We start from the raw sequence: 20,929 nt of genomic DNA, 5'->3' as shown, positions 1-20,929 counted from the left end.
GCCTGAAATAAACACTGCTGTTGTTCATTTCACTCCTGACATAAATGCTCGCTTCTTCATTACGCACAACCACTTGTCCCTTTAATATTTTTCTCTGCAATGGAAACTGCTCATCCACCATCATCAGTCTCCACTCTTTGATCTTGGGCTGGCTGCGCGCATGCGCCTCTCATTGGCTCCTCTGCACTGTCTGGAGGAAGTTGGATGTGCGCGCTCCTCATTCGCATCCCGAAACCGCCTCAAAAGCTGTTGCGATGGGGAGGATCAGGAAAAACCACTTTGGGATTTTTACTTTTTCTTTACTAGTGACTTTTGTCTGCACTCAAAGGTAATCTCGTTTTCTATTCCTCGGTGCTCCTGTCTTTGCATTATCATGCAGCCTCTCTCTGTTAAAGCCTGGTGTGATATTAATAAGCTGTTTTTGCATTATTACACCACCTTTTTTCCTCCCGCAGCTCCAAGGATCTCAAAGATCCGAGCAATATGCCTCTGGTAAAAGAAACAGTGGACAGACTGATGAAAGGATACGACATTCGGTTGAGGCCAGATTTCGGAGGTAACGAAAACGAAAAAATGAAAAAAGGACATGTCATGTTTTCACGCCCTCCAGACGTGAGATACATGTTTAATGAATCGCAAAATCTGCTTTTAATTTACGTAATCATCATCCTCTTCACAGCCAAATAGGCCTTAGCCAATTATAGGCTATATGAGAAATGATGTGTGCATATTTCATTTGATGGGGAGGGGAGGCTTTTTTAACGTGATCGATACATCTCATCAATTATTTGATTATAACCACTAAAAAGATGTGATTTAAGCTCATCTGCGTGTTAAACATGATTTTTTTTTCCCTTCGCTCAGGCTGATGATGATGCTCAAGTCTCCTGTAGGTGGAGGAGAGCAGAGGAACCTGAGTGCGCGTCACGAATTTGTTAAATTTACATGATGGGAGAATTATTCATCTATCTTTTTTTTTTTATTAACGCCTCTTTTTTCCTTTTTCACAGGTGCGCCTGTGGCTGTGGGGATGAATATAGACATAGCCAGCATAGACATGGTGTCTGAAGTCAACATGGTAGGTGCATCTTCATCATTATTACCCCTTTGCTTTAATGTTGCCCTGATGGCACGGTTGGAATACCCCTGAAGTGGGTTATACTTATCACGGGTCAGTGTGTTGTGTGTCATTATATATGTGTGAAAGGAGCTGGGATAATGTGAGCCATGCAGGGCTGAGAGCATCTTTCTTGTGAATTTGTGATTTTTTTTTATTCGGTTAAAAAAAAAAAAAAAAAAAAAAAAAAAAATGTGAAGGCTTCCATTTCCCAAACACATCATCATCATCATCATCATCATCGCCATCCTCCTCTTCTCTCCTCTCAGTCTCTCCGCATTTTGCAGCTCTTTGGTGTGTTGCTGCTGCATTTGAATTCAAAACACACACTCACTGGCGCACTCGGACGCACGGCTCCGGCTGCGCGCGCGTGGAGAGGAGCTGCACGCGTGTGTGCGTGCATGCATGTGTGTGTGTGTGTGTGTGTGTGTGTGCTCCTGACTGCTTCACGTTGTCAAGCCTCGGTGGTGTAATTTTGTTGACACCCCCCTCCTCTCCTCCTCTCCATCCTCTCTCCTCTCCATGCACTTACCTACAAAATGAATAAAAAAACACCCACCTTCCTCTCCAAATTTGGCATCATTTAGTGTCTTTAAGGACCAATCACATCATCACCTTCTATGTAAATGATCTTTTTTATTATAATTTTTTTATTAATTTAAAAGGGACCATGTACAGTTTAAAACATAAATGTCACCATTTGATGCACCGTATACCAGATTATAGCTTTAAGATAATTAATAGTCCCTTGGCAGGTCAAAACAAAGAAACATTCTACAGTCATACAAGAAAGATCTTGGATCATCTTCCCCCCTTACTTGTCAGATGACGTAAGCAAATTTGTTAATAATAAATGTCTGGTCACACAGCATTTGCAACAACAACAACAACAAAAAAAGCTTTTGGTGCACAAGGATGAGTGTCTTGTGCCACTTGGAGAGAGAGGACAGGGGGAAAAGTTCAGCAGCCCATGCAAGAGCACCACCTATTGATCCGTGTGACAGACAGACAGACAGACAGACAGACCGCAACCCCACAGGAAACTGACAATTCAGTGGAGCTCTGCTGCATTAAATATACTCTATTTCTTAGTGTGGAATAACTGGTTTTTCGCTCATGGGATTTTTGATGCATTGAGAGAAAAATATTAATCTTTGCAAGAGAATTCAGAGAAAAGATCATTTACAAAGCAGCATCTCCGTGGACCCAACATAATAGAGACGTTATATAAGAGCATGAAAAACAAGTTTGCCAGTTAGGAATGGAGGGGAGATGTGTTTTCTATTATTAATTGAACCATTTTTAAGTTTGATTTGGCAGCCTGTCAAAATGTGTGTGTGGTCATTTGAAGCTGAATGAGTTTTTAGCACATTTAATACAGCAGTGTGTGTGAGATTGCTTTGGATGAGTATGGTCAGAGCTTTTTCCTTTGATGGAGATGATTTATTTTGGTGGAGGATGCAGCCAGAACGGAAGTGCCTTGGGGGTCCGGGGAGATTTGAAATAGAAACCCCTCACTTCGCTTTGGCCTCCCTCTTTCTCCCACTCCCTCCCTCTCCTCCCACCACTTTGACTGGATCCCTGGCTGTGACTCTGGGCTCAGCAGCCATGTAATCCACCTCTGCCTTGCTCCAAAGGGTTATCTTACTTAAGAACTAGGCATCTATGCGAGCATTCATCTGGAAAAAAACACTGCTTCATACATCCGTGTATCCGAGTGTGTAACAAAACACAAAACTGTGCACAAACAGTGAATGGCGGCTGACGTCATGCAACTCCCCGTGGCTATGAGAGAGCGTTCATCTCGCTCATTTCTCAGAAAACCTCTCCCTGCCAGATCTGCACAGGCGTCCCTCTGACATGGCGGACAAATTTAGACGAGAAGTTAAAATAAAAAAACATCCGAGACTTGTGTTCCACACGTTGTTGTCACCTTGTGAAAAATCCTACGACTTACATAACAGGATTCTCCTCCTCCTCCTCCTTTTCTTCACGTCAAGCTCTCTTTGGTAGAATAGAGGGTAACAGCAGCTGACGAGATTGATCTCAGAGAAATCAATAATATCACCGTGCAACCGTGATCACGAGGATGGAGTTGGTGACCTGTGCTCGGCGCCGGCTGCTTTGATCTTCCTCATCAGGAGCAGCCGCTTTTAAGATTAAAGTGCTGAGAGGGAAAACAACACGGGGAGGCGAGGATGAAGAACAGGGTGGGAGAGAGGTGAAGGTCACTGTGATCAGTTTCACCGTCTCCTCTAATGATCTACATCCCGGTGGAGGCCGAGGAAAAGTTACAACAGACCCTATGTCAACACAAGAGAGCTGCAGCCAGCGCTTTATTAACCCCTCAACATACTATTTCCCTTTTTCTACTTAAGTGGCTTTAAGGTTGGAAAAACCATCTCATTCCACCGACTGACTCGATTTCACTTATTGATTCTTGAGCGGCATGTTCCAGTTCCTTATGACGTTCAATCATCTAATGGATACACTAGATCTCTTGTACATCATTGTAAATACATTTCAGAGTTCAACAGTAAATATTGCTCACTTGGCCGGGGCTAGAAGAACGCCACGTCGGGCAAGTAAATCTAGCAACTCACTGGCCCCCGGGCAAGTGGTAAAAAAAGAATTAAACACATTGTTTTTTTCTGGAGCTGACGATGAAGCCGACGAAGTAGCTAAAGAGTGAGCCATCTCGCTTCCTTCTCATCTCTGTTGAGTTGCTCATGCACAGTACCGATCGGGCACTAGAGAGAAAATGGCGGCGGGGTAAAGACAGCATTTATGAACTGAAGCGCAAGCGAGCATTACAATTATCCTGGAAACCACAGTTTAGTTGGGTGGCGATAGAGGATGGGGGCAAAACTCCAGATTAATTTACTTAAATAAAGATTAAACATAACAATTAACTTTAGTCCTTGTTGTTATTTGATATTCGCTAATAAATAGAACCATTTGTAAGGGCAAGTAAAAATTTACTTTTGACCCACTTGCCAAAAAACCCATTAACGTTGAACCCTGCATTTTCCTCAAAATTTAGCCTGAAATATTTGGTATCTTCTATCAAAACGTTGGGATGTCTACAATAATTCAAAATAATCTGGGGGTTTGAGCAGTATTTGGCTGCACAGCATACGTTTGTAATGTCTGGTCCAGCAGTGCTTCAGTGAGGGTTGAGGGGTTAGAAACATGACTTTAAAATCAAAGGCTGCAAGTAATCTACTATTTACTTGATCAATTGTTTCGTCTAACAAATGTTAAAAGTGTCAATTTATTAGTTCCTAGAGCCCATGTTGATTTCTTCAAGTGTGTTGGTCAATCAACAGTCCAAAACCCTTGATTTTCAATTTACTGTCATAAGAAAACAAAGAAAACCAAAAAATAATCACACTTGTAAAGCTGTAAGTGGAGATTTTTTGCCATTGTTTTCTTTCAAAATTACTTCAAAATTAAAAAGTCACATTTATTATAGTGTACATTTTAAAAACAAGAAACATTGACCAAAGTGCTTTTCAAAGAGATCAAATAAAACAAACGAATGGTCCAGTAATAACATAAACATAATGATATAAAAGAATATAAGTCAATTCATCAAAAGCACAGAATATGTTGATAAAATCATAGCTGAGATGGATCTTTGGACTTGTTTTAGGGGGGATATCTAATATTTAGTGGCAAACTATTCCACAATTTAGGGCCAACAACTGAAATGCTCGATCACCTTTTGTTTTTAACTGGATGGAACGGAGAGCAGTGATTGGTCACCAGATGTGAGGGGTCGGGGAGGTGGTGAGCAGTTCAGAGATGTAACCTGGTGCCAATCCAAGAAGTGCTTTAAAAACAAATAAAAGAATGGTGAAATCAGTCGTGCACTTCACTGGTAGCCGGTGAAGAGAGGCCGGTACCGGGGGGATATGGACTCTCTTCCTGGTGCTGGTGAGGAGTCTTGCTCCTGCAAAAAGAAGAATGAAGTGCTAAGTCAGTCTCTTATAGTAAGTCTAGGCAACCTGAAGATGCTCTTGAAGATGGAAGAAAAGGGTCACATAAATAAAAATGCTCTTCGGGCAGAGCAAAGAGAAAAGTTGTATTAAAGGCCTTTATTTAGTTAGGCACGTTGGTTATAATGTCGACTGGTTTTGAACTAAATTGTCTCCAAAGAAAACTGAATCCTTTGTATATGATCGTTGAATTTTGCGTCTACAATATATGAACCTGAAGGAAAATGAAGTCATTTGCTGTCAGAAATGAAAGATTGGGTTTGAAATCAGTGTTTGTGAGCAGGTTTGGCTTGTAGACAGCTGCTCGCTCCTCTAATTAAAGATAGAAATGCCTCTGGTGGAGAATGAACTCTGCATTTCGGTCGGGGCTGATTGAAGCCATTGTGGCATTTTCTTCTTCCATGTTGACATGAAGGGCAGGATGGTTGTTGTTCGAGTGCGTGATGGGATTTGTAGTTTTGTTGCTTCTCTGTTGCACATGTAAGAGGTTGGCTCACATGTGCACGTGCCATAGTGGAGTTGCTTTTTTGGGTACATTCTCTTGTGATCCACAACGAAGGCCCGCTGAGGCTCAAAGGTCAGCCGTGTTGTCGGGCAATAAAAATGTGCAGGTCAGTCAGCGCCGTGGAAGCAGCAGCCTCGCCTGCATGACATTACAAATGTGCTATTTTGAGAGGGAAGTGTCCTCCGAGTCCGAGGTGTGACCACACATCCTCGCTGGGTGGGCTGTGCTGACTCACTGGGGTTAGTGCAAAATATGGCACAGATATGATATCATGGTTGAGACCCCCCCCCTTCATCCTCCACCCCCCCCCTGTTTATCTCTGTCAGTCTGTCTGTTCAGCGCTGGCATCCCGCTCCATCACTCATCTCTCTCACTTAGCAGCTGAAATTGCATTTGCATAATGCTGTTTGTTTTTGCTGAAATCACAGATCCAGGAACCGAACCCTGGTTACGGTGCATTAAAAAGTGTTCTGCACACACAGCCAGTGCAGCTGATTAAATACAAGTCGAGTCTGTTGTCTCAGCAATGCATCAGCGCTGCATAGTAATGTCTTCAGCATGCCATCCATATGTTGAGTGCAGCTACAATATGCACTCTGAGGCTGGAATGAGGAGGGAGGTAAATGAGTATTTTCACTCCTCGCCTTTTCTTCATCCCGCTTGTTAATTACATGTAAAATACCTGAGGTTGGCGGTTGTTAAGAGGCACTGCCTGTACTATAATACTGTTCTCTGAATGTTAATTAGCTGGCTGTGAATTAAAAGATTTAAACAAACCAGCTGTGGTGGCTTCTGGGATGGAGGAATTAGTGGGGCGTGAGCGTTCCCTTTATTACGATCATTATCCTGACAAGCGCTGGTTTCTTTACATGAGTAAGGGGATCTGGCCGTCAGATAACGGCAGAACCGATGACCAGGGGGAACGCGACGGCGGCCTCGGTGTTACTCTCCATCCCAGTGAAGGATGCAGCTTCTTGTGTCTGTGAATTAGCAACCATTTTGATCTTGTTTGTCCAAACTGATCCTGTTCCATTTTATTCTCAGCTTGTGGAAAATAAGCTTGTGTTATTTTTACTCAGTGTTGCCATGACAACGCAGCCTCTTTTTTTTTGGGTGGATCTAGGGAAGTCAAGGAAAAACAAATAAGGCCTCTTTTTCTAGGGACTTTTTCAAGGTTTTTAACATTTATAATCCAGGTGAAGGTTGCTCTGTTTTTTGAAGAAGGCGGATTTTTGTTGTTTTTGCATTTTGTTGATATTTTGCCTTTTTTTTTTTATAAATGCTGATGATACAGGACATTTCCCACAGTGTTGATGGCTATAGTATCTTAAATAGGGCTGCAACTAACGATGATTTTAGTTATTGAATTGCTATTATTATTTTTCAATTAATCCACTCATCTTTTACTCTATAAAATGTCTGAAAATAGTGAAAAATGGTCACATTCACATGACTTGTTTTGTTCAACTAGTCCTCTTATATCCAAAGACATTTGTTTACAAAGATATAAAACAGAGAAAAGCGGAAAATTCGCACATTTTAGGAGCGGGATCGAGTAAGTGTTTGACATTTTTGCATGAGCGATGACTTAAACACTTACTCGATTATCAAAATTGCAGCTCTAATCTGAAATATTATTGAATCTTAATTCTGTGTCACCTTTTTTTCTGTGACTTTTCTGCAAAAATATTCATCAAAAATATGACCCATGCACATTTCCTTTATAAAGATATGTTCACATTTTTTCAACATTTAAATACAAGACAGATTATGTCTCTTTGTTTGTCTCGTGCACTTTGATTCTGCCTGCTCTGTTTGCTCTGCTAAGTTTTCCAAAAAGCTTAAGACAAGAATGCAGGTTGTCCAGAACAATGTCATTAGTTATGCTGAGTGGACACACAGTAACAGATTAATATGGTCAGCAGCATAATTACAGCACAAGAACAACACTTAATCCTGCAGCTGCCTTAATGTGCATGCTGGGTTCTCTGTTTAATGTTTAGTCCACGGAGACTGGGTTCATTTGAGGAAGTCAGAAGAGACCATGAGCTTTTAAAAAAAGAAAAAACGTAATTACAGTTTATCTGAAAGTAAAACCTTTAAAGAAAGGTTTTTATTATATATAATTTATCAAAGTTTATTGTAAAATATGCCAAAATATTTTGAACATTAAGCAGTTAGTGTCATATTTTTAAATGGTTATGTGTAGTTTTATTAAATCATGATATATTTGCTCTATAATGTAAATAGTGGCTTTCCAAAATGCATTTCTTATGATGCACTTTATCAAAATGAATCAATCCCATTTAGATTAATAAAAGAGTATTCCTACATTTATGTAATTGATTTGTCATTCGCTTTAATTATCAGAGAGTCCCACTGCAAGAGCAAAGTTACGCCAAGTTTAAATTGGTCGTAACGCTCTTTCTTAATGGCCGGCACGGCGAACAAAAAAGCTGCGTGTCTTAAAACAGGGAGTAAGTTAGCCAGCTCCATTAAAAGCCTTTAATGTGCTGATGACTCCCTTAATGATTCTGTCAGGCACTTTCTCCACTGAAGCTAAGTAGCTGAAAAATGACCCATTGGAAAGAGAGTCATAAAGGCGTCCATGTTGTCACTTCCCTCAGGATGTGTATGGCCGGCAACTCATTCAGAATCCACTCCTTGACCCCTAATATTTAATTTGAAGCCCATACTTAACCGGACACAGAGAGCACAACAAATGAATAAACTCAGCTTGACCAGCCGATGTGCTGTGGCGTCTCCTCCAGCTTTAGATGGGAAGCAAACAGACAAGAGGCTTAGATGTCTGCAGACGAGCTTGTTATTGCCCAAACGTCGAATCATCTTCTCCTGTTGCTGTGCACAGTAGACATTGTTATTATCAGCAGATTTTTCTCTGCTTCTGCTGGAGCACTCTGCAGCAGGACGCAGCAGATGAAAGCGTTAAGCAATATGGTGGACGTCTGTCTGGTCCCGTAAAGCTGCGGAGGAGAGAGAGGAGCACACATAACAACTGTCAAACCAGCAGGTCATGGGTGTTTAACAATTACGTTTTGTTGAAATTGGCTTTAATTTCCACCACAGACCACAATGCTGTATGTGTAATAATAATAATAATTGTAAATCAACAATTCTTTCCCTTTAAATATATATTTTGACCTTATTAAAACCCAATATGAAGAACAGTATTGGAGTGGTAACTCCTGTCTTTGCAACAACCTACACAACCTACCATAAAGCATTGTTCTCACTCCAAATAAGGAAATATTTCATTTATATATATATATTTATTGATATATATATTTATTAATATAAATGTTTGAAACTGGTTTACAGAATTTCTTTATCAGCTGTTTAAAAAAATGCCATGAAATTAACATTTTGATTAGGGCTGGGCAATATGATGATATATATTGTCAAAACGACATAAAATGGTCCGTCGTATATCATTTATGTATCGTTCCTATCGTGATAAAGGCTATATTTATGTATTTTTTTCTCTATAATTTCACTTTTTTTGCACTCAAGTTCTTAAGTTTCTTGTCAGGTATTTAATTCACACAAAAGTATACAAAAATAGGCTTTACCATGTGGTTATTTCATATAGACAACACGCTATATCATGATATATATCGTTATTGAGATATGAAATATGGTGATAGAAGATTTTGGCCATATTGCCCAGCCCTAATGTTGATGCTTTGTTTATGTATTGGCTATACATAGACAAATATACGTTCATTTTGTTTGTCAAAACGTAATTCACAAACAAAGAAACATACATGTTATCCTGATATTCTTATGTTTGGGTCAATTAGACCCCGAAGGTATCTAGTGTTTTAAAACTACGATGACAGAAATACCTTTTTGGGGGATTTTGAAGTGGTAGTAGTACTGTCAATACCAGTTACACATAAAGAACATATAGTATATTGTATTTAACCACCTTTTACAGCTGGAGTCTCTAAGACCCGAAACAGAAGTCATTTTTTTTGCAGCGGACGTCTTAAATATGTCATCAGTTCAAAATCATGCTTACAGGAAATTTTCATTAAATTATGTAAAGTCATGAAATATCAAGCAGATAAAACAACATTAAATATGTTTTTTGAGCCATTAAAGAGGGCAGGAGAAAGACAAAGCGTGCACATCCTGCTTTTTCTTAAATCAGGTACAGAAAATTAGAGTGTACTACAAATGAAAATGAGAATACTGTATTGGTGGACACATCTTTTCATAAACAACAACAAACAGAAATGACTACTCCACATAAATCCAACTGGTTTCATTATAGAGAGAAAGTGAACGCATTAACGTCAGCTGCTCCTACATCTACAAACAGAGCGGTATGTATTGTGTTAAGCTCGTCTATTGGCAGCTCGTTCCCATGTCGGTAGTGACAGCTGATGTAGTTGTAATGGAGGTCTTGTAACAACTGTAGCCTGTCAGATTTCTCAGTGAAAACACAAATGTACTCTGTGTCACTCTGTCAGATTGTTAATGGGGGTTTGTTAGCCCAGAAACATATCTGGAGTGAGACACTGTCACTGTGCAACCAGCCTTGATGTTTTTTAAGTTAGCCGGGCCTTGTTTGTATCTTCATCGTCTTTATATATTCACTGCTGTCAGTGCTTTTTTTTTAATGTTGGTGCTCTCCACAAGATGTCTCCCTCACTGATGCTCACTGATGTTAATGGAGTTTCTGAGGAGTGCTTGTGACAAGGAGACTGAAGGTCGCTTTGGAGGCCGACACTCCAACACGGGACGGTCTGTCTCTCACTTCTCTGTAGCTTTTTTTGGACGCTGCACGCTGCGAAATCCTCCTCACCTGCTTCTCGTTCTCCATCTCTAGTGTGTGGAGTGAAGAGGCTCGTAACTCAAATGTCTCGTTTATTACTCAGAAAGGATTTCTAGTCCAGGAGACGAAATGCTAAATGTAGGAAGGCCTTTTATTGTGACTTAATACTTAATATTTTGTGTTAAAATATGCTTTGATTGGGTGTTTGCAGAGTATTGGAGTGACGTGAATATGATATGTGCGGGTTTTTTATTTTGCAGTTGAAAAAAATGAAAAATGAACATGCAGACTTAAAGGATTTGTCTTTGTTTGCATGAATACAAACATGATCTTCCTGCTTTGTGTTACAGCACAGCACTAGAATAGTCTCTCACCTGTCACAGAACAAAATGTACTTTCTGGCAGTACAGTAGTTTATGTTGCAGAAATCTCTTTGAACAATAACTTTGACTGTACCGAGAGAGGGGGGGAGGCAGCTGTATTTTGTGTCCCTCTCTGAGCTCATGTGATGTCCGAGCGAAGGTAAACAGCACCATCTGTGAGGCCGTAATTACGCTGCCATTTTACAGCACAGCCAGGAGGCACCGTGCAGGCCCAGGTGTTCCCTGTGCTGGAGCTGTGCATCTCTATACGCTTAACCTCCCCTGAACGTACACAACGGGGCACTGCACACACACACACACACACTAATGCACACACACACTAATTTACACACACATAAAAAATGAGGGCAGGCATCTCGAATCCAAGCTCAGTTAAGTTAACGAGAGACACATTTGGAAAGGTTTTGTAGGCCTTTTTCACAGCGGTTACATGTTGACATGTCACAGTAGGAAAAGCACAGGTGTAAATACTAAAATTAATGATGGCTGAATACCATTTAGCTTCTTCAGTCTCAGGGCCCTGCTGTTGTTCGTGCTGGCTCACTGTCAGGATTTACTGGGCCACAGGAATATAACGGAGCCATCGTTAATGTTACTAGTAACACCTGTGACAAGTCAAAATGTCTGCTGTGAAAAAGGCCCAAGGCTGTGTCCATAATCACTCATTATTTACTGTATAGCGCTCTATACTTATTCTCCACCATTTTATTTGAGTGTCTGAATTCTGAATTTTATTCACTTTCTCGTGCCCTCAAAAACTCCCACAATGGAGTGAAGTAAAAGTAGGATTGTCTGACGTCCTGCTACTAATCCAACAATGCAATATTCTTTTATAGTGGCAAACATTAGCAGACAAATGTCAATGATGCTTAAGTATCCAAAATCTCACTTTACTGCCAACTATAGTGTAAAATATTGAGTGTCCATTATATTGGGAGTAGTGAGTGTTTTTTCCATTCTCTAATTTTGCTATTTTTGTCCATTCAGTACGCATGACATCTATTGCACGTATGGCCGTCCTGGGAGAGAGATCCCTCCTCTGTTTCTTCCATTTTTTTCCCCGTTAAGGATTTCCGTTTTTGGGGAGTTTTTCCTTCTCAGAATCTAGGGTCTGAGAATAAAGTGCTGTGGGGATGACATATTTTTGTAGGCCAACAAGGGAGTTCGCATCACCTTGGTTCCCTCGACAAAAAGCCAATATGTGATTTTTCCATGGAGTTTTGGATTATTGCAGAAATTAAGCTCTGTGGTAAACAAACGTTTATGATACTTACACGTTTTGTTCTGTAAAATAATCTCTAGAAGCGTAAATGCAATCGCTAGAAGTAAAAAGCTAAAGTTAGGCTATAAACGAACTACACCACGGTCGCATGAATGCCAGTATACATAGCGAGGTTGCAAAGGCGGACGAGTCGGCGTGATGGCGTTAAGTAGTCTCATTTAGCTGCTTTTTAGCAACCGCCTTTTTTAGGACACATAGAAGCTTCAAAATTCAGTGGGGTATTTATTGATGTATTTTATGTCGTAGAATAAAACATTAAAATCTCTTAAACTTGTTTTAACCACAGACCTTATTTCAGGCATCCAGGTAAAAACCCATTCAAAAAACCCAATGACTTCCAGACGAGGGAACCGGAAGTGCTAAAATGCGTACTAATTTCGAGCCCCATTGAGGCACATTTGTGATTTATGATAATAATTTCTGATATTAGCCCATATAAATAAAATGTAATTGACTTTTGAGTGAGTGAACGAGGAAATGATTTTGGACACAATCCATAACTAAAGATCCTGCTGGTGCTGAAATCATTAGTCAATCAATTTGTCGATCGAAAGATAAGTAACATCATATTATTTTGACAATTAATCATTCGTAGAAGTAGAAGCAGAAATATTTTCTGGTTTCAGGTTCTCAACTGTGAGGATTTGCTGCTTTTCTCTGTTTTATATCATTGTGATTGGAATATTGTTGGATTTAGAATTGTTGGTTGGACAAAACATGCAATTTTGACAAACCTTAGTTGGATTCTGGGTAATTATGATTGTCATTTCCTGTTTTCTGGGATCTTAAGGACTAAAATATTTGTCAAAAATCTAATAATAAAAAAAAAATCTACATATTTATTTGATAATGATGATAATCGTTAGTTGCAGCCCTAATTTCCATCCTGCTAATGTAAAATACAAATTAAGAGCTATGAATGCAAACGTGTATGACACACCAGACACACTCACGATGTCCCCTTTTCCACCAAAATGTCAAATCATGTTTCACCCCAGTTATATCAAAACACAGTGTGGAGCAAAAAGAACAATACAGAAATATTGTTGCTGAAAGTCTGTGACACCACATTGATAAATGATTTCTGCTTCATGTTGCTCAGATTGCTGCCAAGGGGCTCCAGTTCATATTATTAGCTTCAGTTTTCTAATTTAGTCAGAGAGAGGTTTAGCTTCTGCTAGCAACTTCCTCCTCTCAGAGGACTCTAGCTGCTTGTGTTTCTGTGTTTCTTCATCAATACTCTGAACAATAGTAGTCAAGACAGGAATGTATTGCAGGAGATGCTGCCTCGCTGGGTGATGTACGCCGAGACTGCAGGCAGCAGCTAACGATCCCAAAGGTGATAGAGATATCCGATCGACAGGCTGATAATGAGACAGAGAGGGAGCGAGTGTGAGAGGAGGGTTCAGTGGGAACTCTTGTACAACAGGATAAGGATGCGGCCGTCCTCGCTTGACTTTTCACTTCTGAAAAAAATCAACATGGCAGCAGCTTGTGTATTTTTAGATGCCCTTTTTACGCAGTGCTTTGGTCGCGCACACTGCATGCAATGAATGATAAGAGTTTAAGAGCCAAAGTGGCTATTGCTTTGCAGTGTCACACTACAATGCTAGAAAAAAAAAAAGCTTGGAAACATAGAAACACGGCGATAACTGATGATGATGGCTGCTTGGAGTAAAAGCCCAAGGGCCTCGTTTCACGGACCGTATTTTTTAATTTGTTTTCCTACTCATCGATTGCATTGCAATACACTGCAACAGAGCAGATCCAACTGCAGTGCTGTGTTTTACTGTGGCTGTGTGGGTGTAAGTCTTTTTTAAGAGTGAGAAGCAGAGAAAAGACAGAGAGAGAGAGAGAGAGAGAGAGGAGGAGATACAGTTTGCTTCTACATCTCTGAGCATGTGTAAAAACAAACTGTACAGTATAAATGTAGCTTTTTCAATCTGGAACACTCTCACCTAAATCTCAGTAGTTCGGTCGTTTATTACGCAGAATTAGAAGCAAAATCATACAAAAAAAGAGATAAGGATGAAGCCCAATTTGCAGAAATCTACTGTCCTGAGTATTGTCTCTATAAAGCAGAAAGTGGCGTCATTCGTTTCGAGTGGAAGCAGATTTTGTTTTGCGTGAGACAATAGTCAGCCATCTGAGAAAGTTCCCCTCTGGTTATGGTCTCAAAATTAAGTGAGTATAGTTGAATATTAACCCCCAAACCCCAGCCACCATGGCCCCTAGTACAGGCCGTGGCCTTTCAGACCACCAACAACCTTTTGGCTGACCTTCTCACTATGCAGAGTCCATACAACGTGCTGTGGCACATCTATGGAGTCATGTTCAGATGTAAGCAGGGGGTGACGGTGCTCGACATGCTTCCCAGTGGAGATGATAGTGGAAATGAAACATATTCCTACGGTTAGGGTGCCACCGGAAAGATTTAGTCAGTACATTTTGTTGTTAACGTCAGCATTATTGATCCTCACCATGAGTTTGTCTTTGAAGTGCTGCACTAGCTTCATTCAATGGACTCCCCCCCCTCTGTCCTCCAGGACTACACCTTGACGATGTACTTCCAGCAAGCATGGCGGGACAAGCGTCTGTCCTACTCTGAGATCGCATACAACCTGACTCTGGATAACCGAGTGGCGGATCAGCTGTGGGTCCCCGACACCTACTTCCTCAACGACAAGAAGTCCTTCGTCCACGGCGTCACCGTCAAGAACAGGATGATCCGTCTCCACCCTGACGGCACGGTGCTTTATGGACTCAGGTAAGCCTTTTACAACTGCCCTTCCTATCGTGTCATGGCTATTAGTGGATTGATCACGATGCATAATGAAGTAATGTGATTGTATCAGATGCATTGTGTCCGACTGAGCCTTTTAATGAACTCTAACTTTGAATTTAAACTCTTGTGGCTCTTCAATTTCCTGCTCAGCATGACATGCAGTTACATACAGTAATTCTTTTGATTTTGCCATCATTCTTAAAGGTAATAATATTAATCTACTCACCAAATTAATAGCTGAGATCTTGGAACGCAGCAACATTGCTAAAAATAGATGGGGCAAGGAACACGAGCAGTCAAATGAAGATAAATCAAATCACCAGGTTAGCTAAATGGCTAAATAATCACCAAACTGTATGTTGTGAACATCCATCACAGTTAAGTGACTGTACTTACAATATCATAGTTTTCCCGCGCAATGAGGGACAATTATAGACTTCTTTGGTGAGCTCAACTCAAAAACAAAAGTGGTTTAAGATCTGGGGTTTGCAGATGAGACTGCCCCAAAGGGGTTGCAAGGTAATTCTGACATGATTAACAAGATTGGAAAGAAGATACAACAAGGCAAGGAAGGTTTATTTGTGTAGCACCTTCCAACTGCAAGGCAGTTCAGAGGGTTTAGCTTATGACATAAAAATGCATTAAAACAAGGTATAAAAGAAACACACAACAATATAAAAAGACACATATGAGCAGGTTTTATAAAGAGAAAGATAAGATACAGTTGAGTAAAACGGATTAAACAATTACAGTGCAGTTACAGTACATAAGAATGAACAGTCCCATATTTAACTTTATAAAATGCAGTTGCAAACAGAAAAGTTTGATCTATTTAAAGGTACAGTGTGCAGGATTTAGCGGCATCTCGCTGGTGGTTACAGATTGCAACCGAGTATCCCTCCGCTCCCTCCATCCTTTCCAAGACTGGAACCGCAGAATGCAAAACCATAGTAACGCCATTCGCCTCGCTCAGGGGCCATCCTTACCGTAATAACACAACTTTAAGAGCACTCTGCGGCTCACGTTACCGCAGTTTCACAAGCATGTCGGAGAATATGGTGGCCTACAGGTAACGTAAAAACGTGAAGGGTAAGCAAACGAAAACACAACAATTCTTATTTTCAGGTGATTATACACTAATGAAAACATAGTTATTAATATTTAGTTCCATTTCTGCTAATAGATCCTCCGAAATATTACACACTGTTCCTTTAAAAGAACAATAACACCAAATTCACACCAGAGCAGTTGCAAAGTGCGGCCATGCAATCCCTATGAAAAGTTGCAGCGGCCGCTCCTGAGCTCAGCGAGTTGGGGCCGTGTGATTCTGCAGCAAAGTGGGGCCAAACAAAAGTTGGGAAGGGTTTAACTTTCCGTGGCGAAGACTGGCAGCCATTCAGTAAACAAATCCTGTGACTCCTGTGACATGTTGACCTATGTTACAAAGAATTTCTTCCCGCCTGAAACACATGAACACGCCTCCTGGCCGCAGAAAAATATAATTATTGCGACGAACCGCTCTTCGCCGCTGCCTAGTGTGAATTTGGCGTAAAGAATTATTAGAGACAGACAAAAAACAAAACTTTTTCTTATATTTTGGCTGTTTTCTTCTAACATACTGGATAATTTGACCTCTTTGGGACGTCTAGCACCATTCAAACTATTGAAATGTGAAGATACCGTCATGAGACTGTGACCGTGCGGGGTCCAGATTGGTTGGAAACCAGTGGTTTAGATAATACGGTTTAAACGGTCTGATCATCATTTCTGTTGGATTGTTGTCACCATGTTTCCAGATCTCAGCTCTTACTTCGGTGAATACAATGTTTACATATCTGATAGAAGTTATGGCCACAACTAACAGCTGGGTATAGGAGGAGGTATACGCCTTCATGTTTTAGCCTTTTCACGTCCCCTGATGATCATCAATATTAATAATTGATCGGTTGTGATCAATAATAAAGCAGGGTGCTTTAAACAGCCGAACTGAGTCTGATTGTGCAGAAGGGTTCAACCCGTCTACAAGACGTCTCTTTGTGGTATTGGACTGTGATGCCTCTGAGGAGACTGTCATCCATAATTGATAACTCATAATCAATAATGTAGCAGTTCAATACAAACACTGAATCTGTATTTGTACTGATGCTGCATATTTGACTTCACAGGCTAGCACAGCCCGTCCATCACTGTGCTGCTGCCTCCTCTGATCTGTCGCCTCCTCTTCATATATATATGTGTGTGTGTGTAAATGATCTCAGATTAGTGTCCGTGTTTAAAAGATGAGATTATTGTTGCTAATTCAAGATGTTGCAGCATTCAGTCATTCTCTCTCTAGACTCAGATGCCCTTATTGCGCAAAGAGTGCTTAAAAAATTTAAGTATCTGCACTGCACCAGATTATTCATCGCTACATTTTGTTTCAACAGTCGAGAAATGTAATTTATAACGCTCTGACTCAATTATATAAACCCAAACACATATTTTTGCATAACAGTCAAAAAGCAACGGAGGCTAGGAGAGCGTTGTTGTGAATTTGAGGGTGTGCGTGCAGCAGAGAGATGTGGTTGTTACCTCAGATACGTTGTCCTTGTCAGTGCCAGTGCCTCCCGGCTCCTCCGTTATTTGGTTCGTGGGTTTGGTCCAGGTTTTGTTTGATGCTAGCAAGTCCAGACACAAGCTTCTGTCAGAGTCAGCCCGGCCAGATGCCTCTGCGCTGTGAGCACGCTGACACATACCTGTAGAGACGGGCCGGCTGGTTGCAGCAGCAGGGCTTTAGTGGATGTGGAGGGGACGGCTAACTGAGAGGAGACTCAGAGTCCTCAGCGGGGAAACAGGTTGTATGTGAAAACGCGTCCTGCCAGGGTGTCTGAGTGCATGATTGTATCATTATCTGTTTGGCTATTAATTCATTTTACTCCTTATCATGAGTATAAAGGTCAACAGTGGTAGAAGAAGTATTTAGATCCAAGTGGTAATACCACAATGTAACAAATACTCTGTTACAACTAGAAGTCCTGCATTATCTAAGTACTCGTCATCATGTTGCAGAATGACCTCTGGTCAAGTTATATTATTAGATATTATGTAATTTAAATGTTATCACTAATGCACAAACATGTAAGCAACCTTTTATTGATGTACTTGGTCAATGTGGCACTAAAGTAATCTGTTTTATATACTGTATTTAATATTTATATATATAAAATATGCATCAAATTTAATTGATGATAGGGCTGGGCAATATGACGATATACATCGTCAAAATAATACAAAAATGTCTATCGTATGTGTTTTTCTATATTGTTTTTATCGCGATATAGGCTAACCCTATATTCATTCATTCATCAAAGTATAATGTTCTTAAAAAAATGAGAAAATACTCAGTACTTTTCATTTGTCAAGTATTTAATTCACACAGGAGTATACAAAAATAGGCTTTACCATATGGTTATTTCATATACACTATTTATTTGTTGAATTACCAGAAAACATTTTGTGATATCATTATCGAGATATGAAATGACCTATATCGTGATAGAAGATTTTAGCCATATCGCCCAGCCCTAATTGATCATGTGTTTTGTTTGTGAAATCGTCATTAACGATAGTAAATACATCTGTCAAATGCATGTAGTGGAGTAAAAAGTAGCACAAAATAGAATTACTCAAGTAGAGTAGAAGTACCTGAAACTTTTAATAAAGTACAGTGCTTGAGTAAATGTTACTTTCCACCGCCGAATGTCAATTTATATTAAAATGATCACCATCAATGTACGTTTATTTCAAGCATTAAAATATCTCTCTTATTCAGGTCCACTTTTTTATCTTAAGAAATGTAGTTGTCAACCTTGATGATGTCATAGTGAGGTCATCAGGGCACGCTTGGGCATGGAGACTACGAATTTATAACAAAAAGCGTTACAGACTCGGGCCATGGAGTTTGAGAACATGCAGTTTTTATCCAGTACAGAAGGTCTAATGAAAAGATGGTATCCAGTTGCATCATGGGAAATGTAGGAGCCAGTGTTTTTAGAGCTTGAGCCGTACGAGAGACTAAAAGTCAGGATGTGTCGACGTCTGCTGCTTCGATTTTTGCCATGCTTCTTTAAACTGGACTCTTTTGAGTACCTTTATGGGAGTGTAATATTAAATCACTGGAGTAGAGATGCTTTGTAGCATATTCAGCCATGACCTCGACTTTCATACACACCGAAAAATACAATAAATACAAAATAATGACAACTACATTCTTCAAAATATAATATTATATATATTATATTAAAAACGTAACAGTCTGTATTATATTTTTGAAATTACACACTAACACAAATTCAAAATCAATTCTCCTGCATCATTTCATTGCTCGTTTTTGCTTTCTTTTAAACCTCAAACACTAGTAAATATGTCACGCTATATAAGATGCGATGTTGTCTCACTAAATCCTTGCATAATAAGCGGTAAAAGTAAACATATTATTGGCCTCAAAGCTGTACGTGGATTTGTGCTAAACTAACGGAAATTAACTAACACCGCACCTGGGGAACACCAATAGATTAGAGTGTTGTTTAGTTTGCAGGAGGCATTAGATGTTTGTGTGCGTTTGTAGGATCTGTGTGTGTGTGGGTGGTTGTGTGCGGGTGGGCGAGTGTTATTTTTGGGGTGCACGCGGAGGAGGAAGGGTGAGGGTGTTGTTTACTCCTTATTCCCTGGATATGTGCATCCCAATCCTGCCAAATCCTGGTCTTCAATTACCAGGAGGAGCAGAAAATTACAACAGTGCTACCAACTGTCACTTTAGAGCTGGGTTTGACTCTCGGGGAGAGGCAGTCTGATCTAATTACCCAGCCCCTGAAAAGGCTCAGCCAATAACACAGATACCGCCCAGGCTGCGAGAAAAGAAACACACACACACACAACAGGAATAAAAAAAACACACACACACTTAGCCTTTCATTTTATGCAGGAAAGGAGGAAAGACCAAAGACATTCGGTGCATGACTCCTGATGCATGTCGCTCAAAATTCACAGAGAGGGGTTGAGAAAAGAGGGAAGAAAGAAAGAGACATGAAGGTCAGACTTCATTCAAAATGGAGAAATTATTAGGATTCTCCCTCCTATTCCTCCCATCCCCCCTCCCTCTTCCCTCTCTCTCTCTCTCTCTCTGTGAATATTGTACTTCCTTTTGTGAGAGGACATATCCTTGTGCTATGGAGACTGACGTCCTCTTTTGTCTGGGCGAGGAGTGTTCCACTCTGCAGCTCAATAGATGACATCGCATGGCCAGGAGGAGAAAGCTGCTGAGTGGTGGAAGAGAGGGATTTGAATAAGCCTTTTTTTTCTGTCAATACCATCAATACGGGCTTTAGCATCGCCTTCAAAGTTATCCATCTCCCTCTCAAATTATTGATCAGGCAGGCTAGTTTGCATGTTGCATGTGTTCGGATGTGCCTGTACTTTGAAATTAAGAAGCCTCTCTCTTTGATTTGGCATGCTTTGGCACACGCTGGACTCTTTTTGTTGCCACTGCAGACATTTTATTTTCAAATTTGGCAACAGTGCCTGAGCAGGGAGAGACAATCCTGCATGCCATGTTTCCTCAGCTCAACACAGGCTCTCTATCCAAAATGGAGGAAGCTTCTCCATCTTAATTTAACTTCCAGCTCCATTACAGTGTCCATGTAATAATATGTCAGTTCAATTAAAGGCACGCAGGTTTCGTAACCTGCTTTGCAAAAATCTCTCTCTGCATTCGGCCTCTGCTGTGTGACGCTCCCTCGAAATGAGATTCTGTCTGGGAATTCGTGGTGGTTGTGTTATGTCCGTAAACAAGGTCATTTGGAATAAAGGTGCACAGGCTGCCTTAGGGGGGGTCCACACACACACACACAGAGAGAGAGAGAGACACAAAAACACACACACACACACACTCAGGCTGAACTGTGAGGGAACATGCACAGACGGAAAAAACAACCTTTTTTTAGAGCTCCATGTCCTATTAGTTCCGACGCAGAGCAAATGTAGCGTGTTTGAATCTGCGTGATCTGTTAGAGCGTGG

General features: G+C 40.5%; 1 protein-coding gene across 2 annotated transcripts in view; it reads left to right on the top strand.

The window, feature by feature from the left end:
• The first annotated feature begins 254 nt into the window (after nucleotides 1-254).
• Nucleotides 255-20,929, top strand: part of gabrb2a (gamma-aminobutyric acid type A receptor subunit beta2a) — a 37,905-nt gene continuing 17,230 nt past the window's right edge. For both annotated transcript variants that reach the window (XM_037780447.1, XM_037780448.1), the window contains exons 1-4: nucleotides 255-328; nucleotides 456-556; nucleotides 1,011-1,078; nucleotides 14,636-14,856. In XM_037780447.1, coding sequence (XP_037636375.1) covers nucleotides 255-328; nucleotides 456-556; nucleotides 1,011-1,078; nucleotides 14,636-14,856 — 464 coding nt within the window. The remainder of the gene's footprint in view (nucleotides 329-455; nucleotides 557-1,010; nucleotides 1,079-14,635; nucleotides 14,857-20,929) is intronic.

Source organism: Sebastes umbrosus, chromosome 9, assembly GCF_015220745.1.
Source record: "Sebastes umbrosus isolate fSebUmb1 chromosome 9, fSebUmb1.pri, whole genome shotgun sequence".
In the NCBI taxonomy this organism is placed as follows: Eukaryota; Metazoa; Chordata; class Actinopteri; order Perciformes; family Sebastidae; genus Sebastes; species Sebastes umbrosus.
Note: the sequence above shows the minus strand (reverse complement) of the source record. Positions and strands in the feature narration are given on the sequence as shown.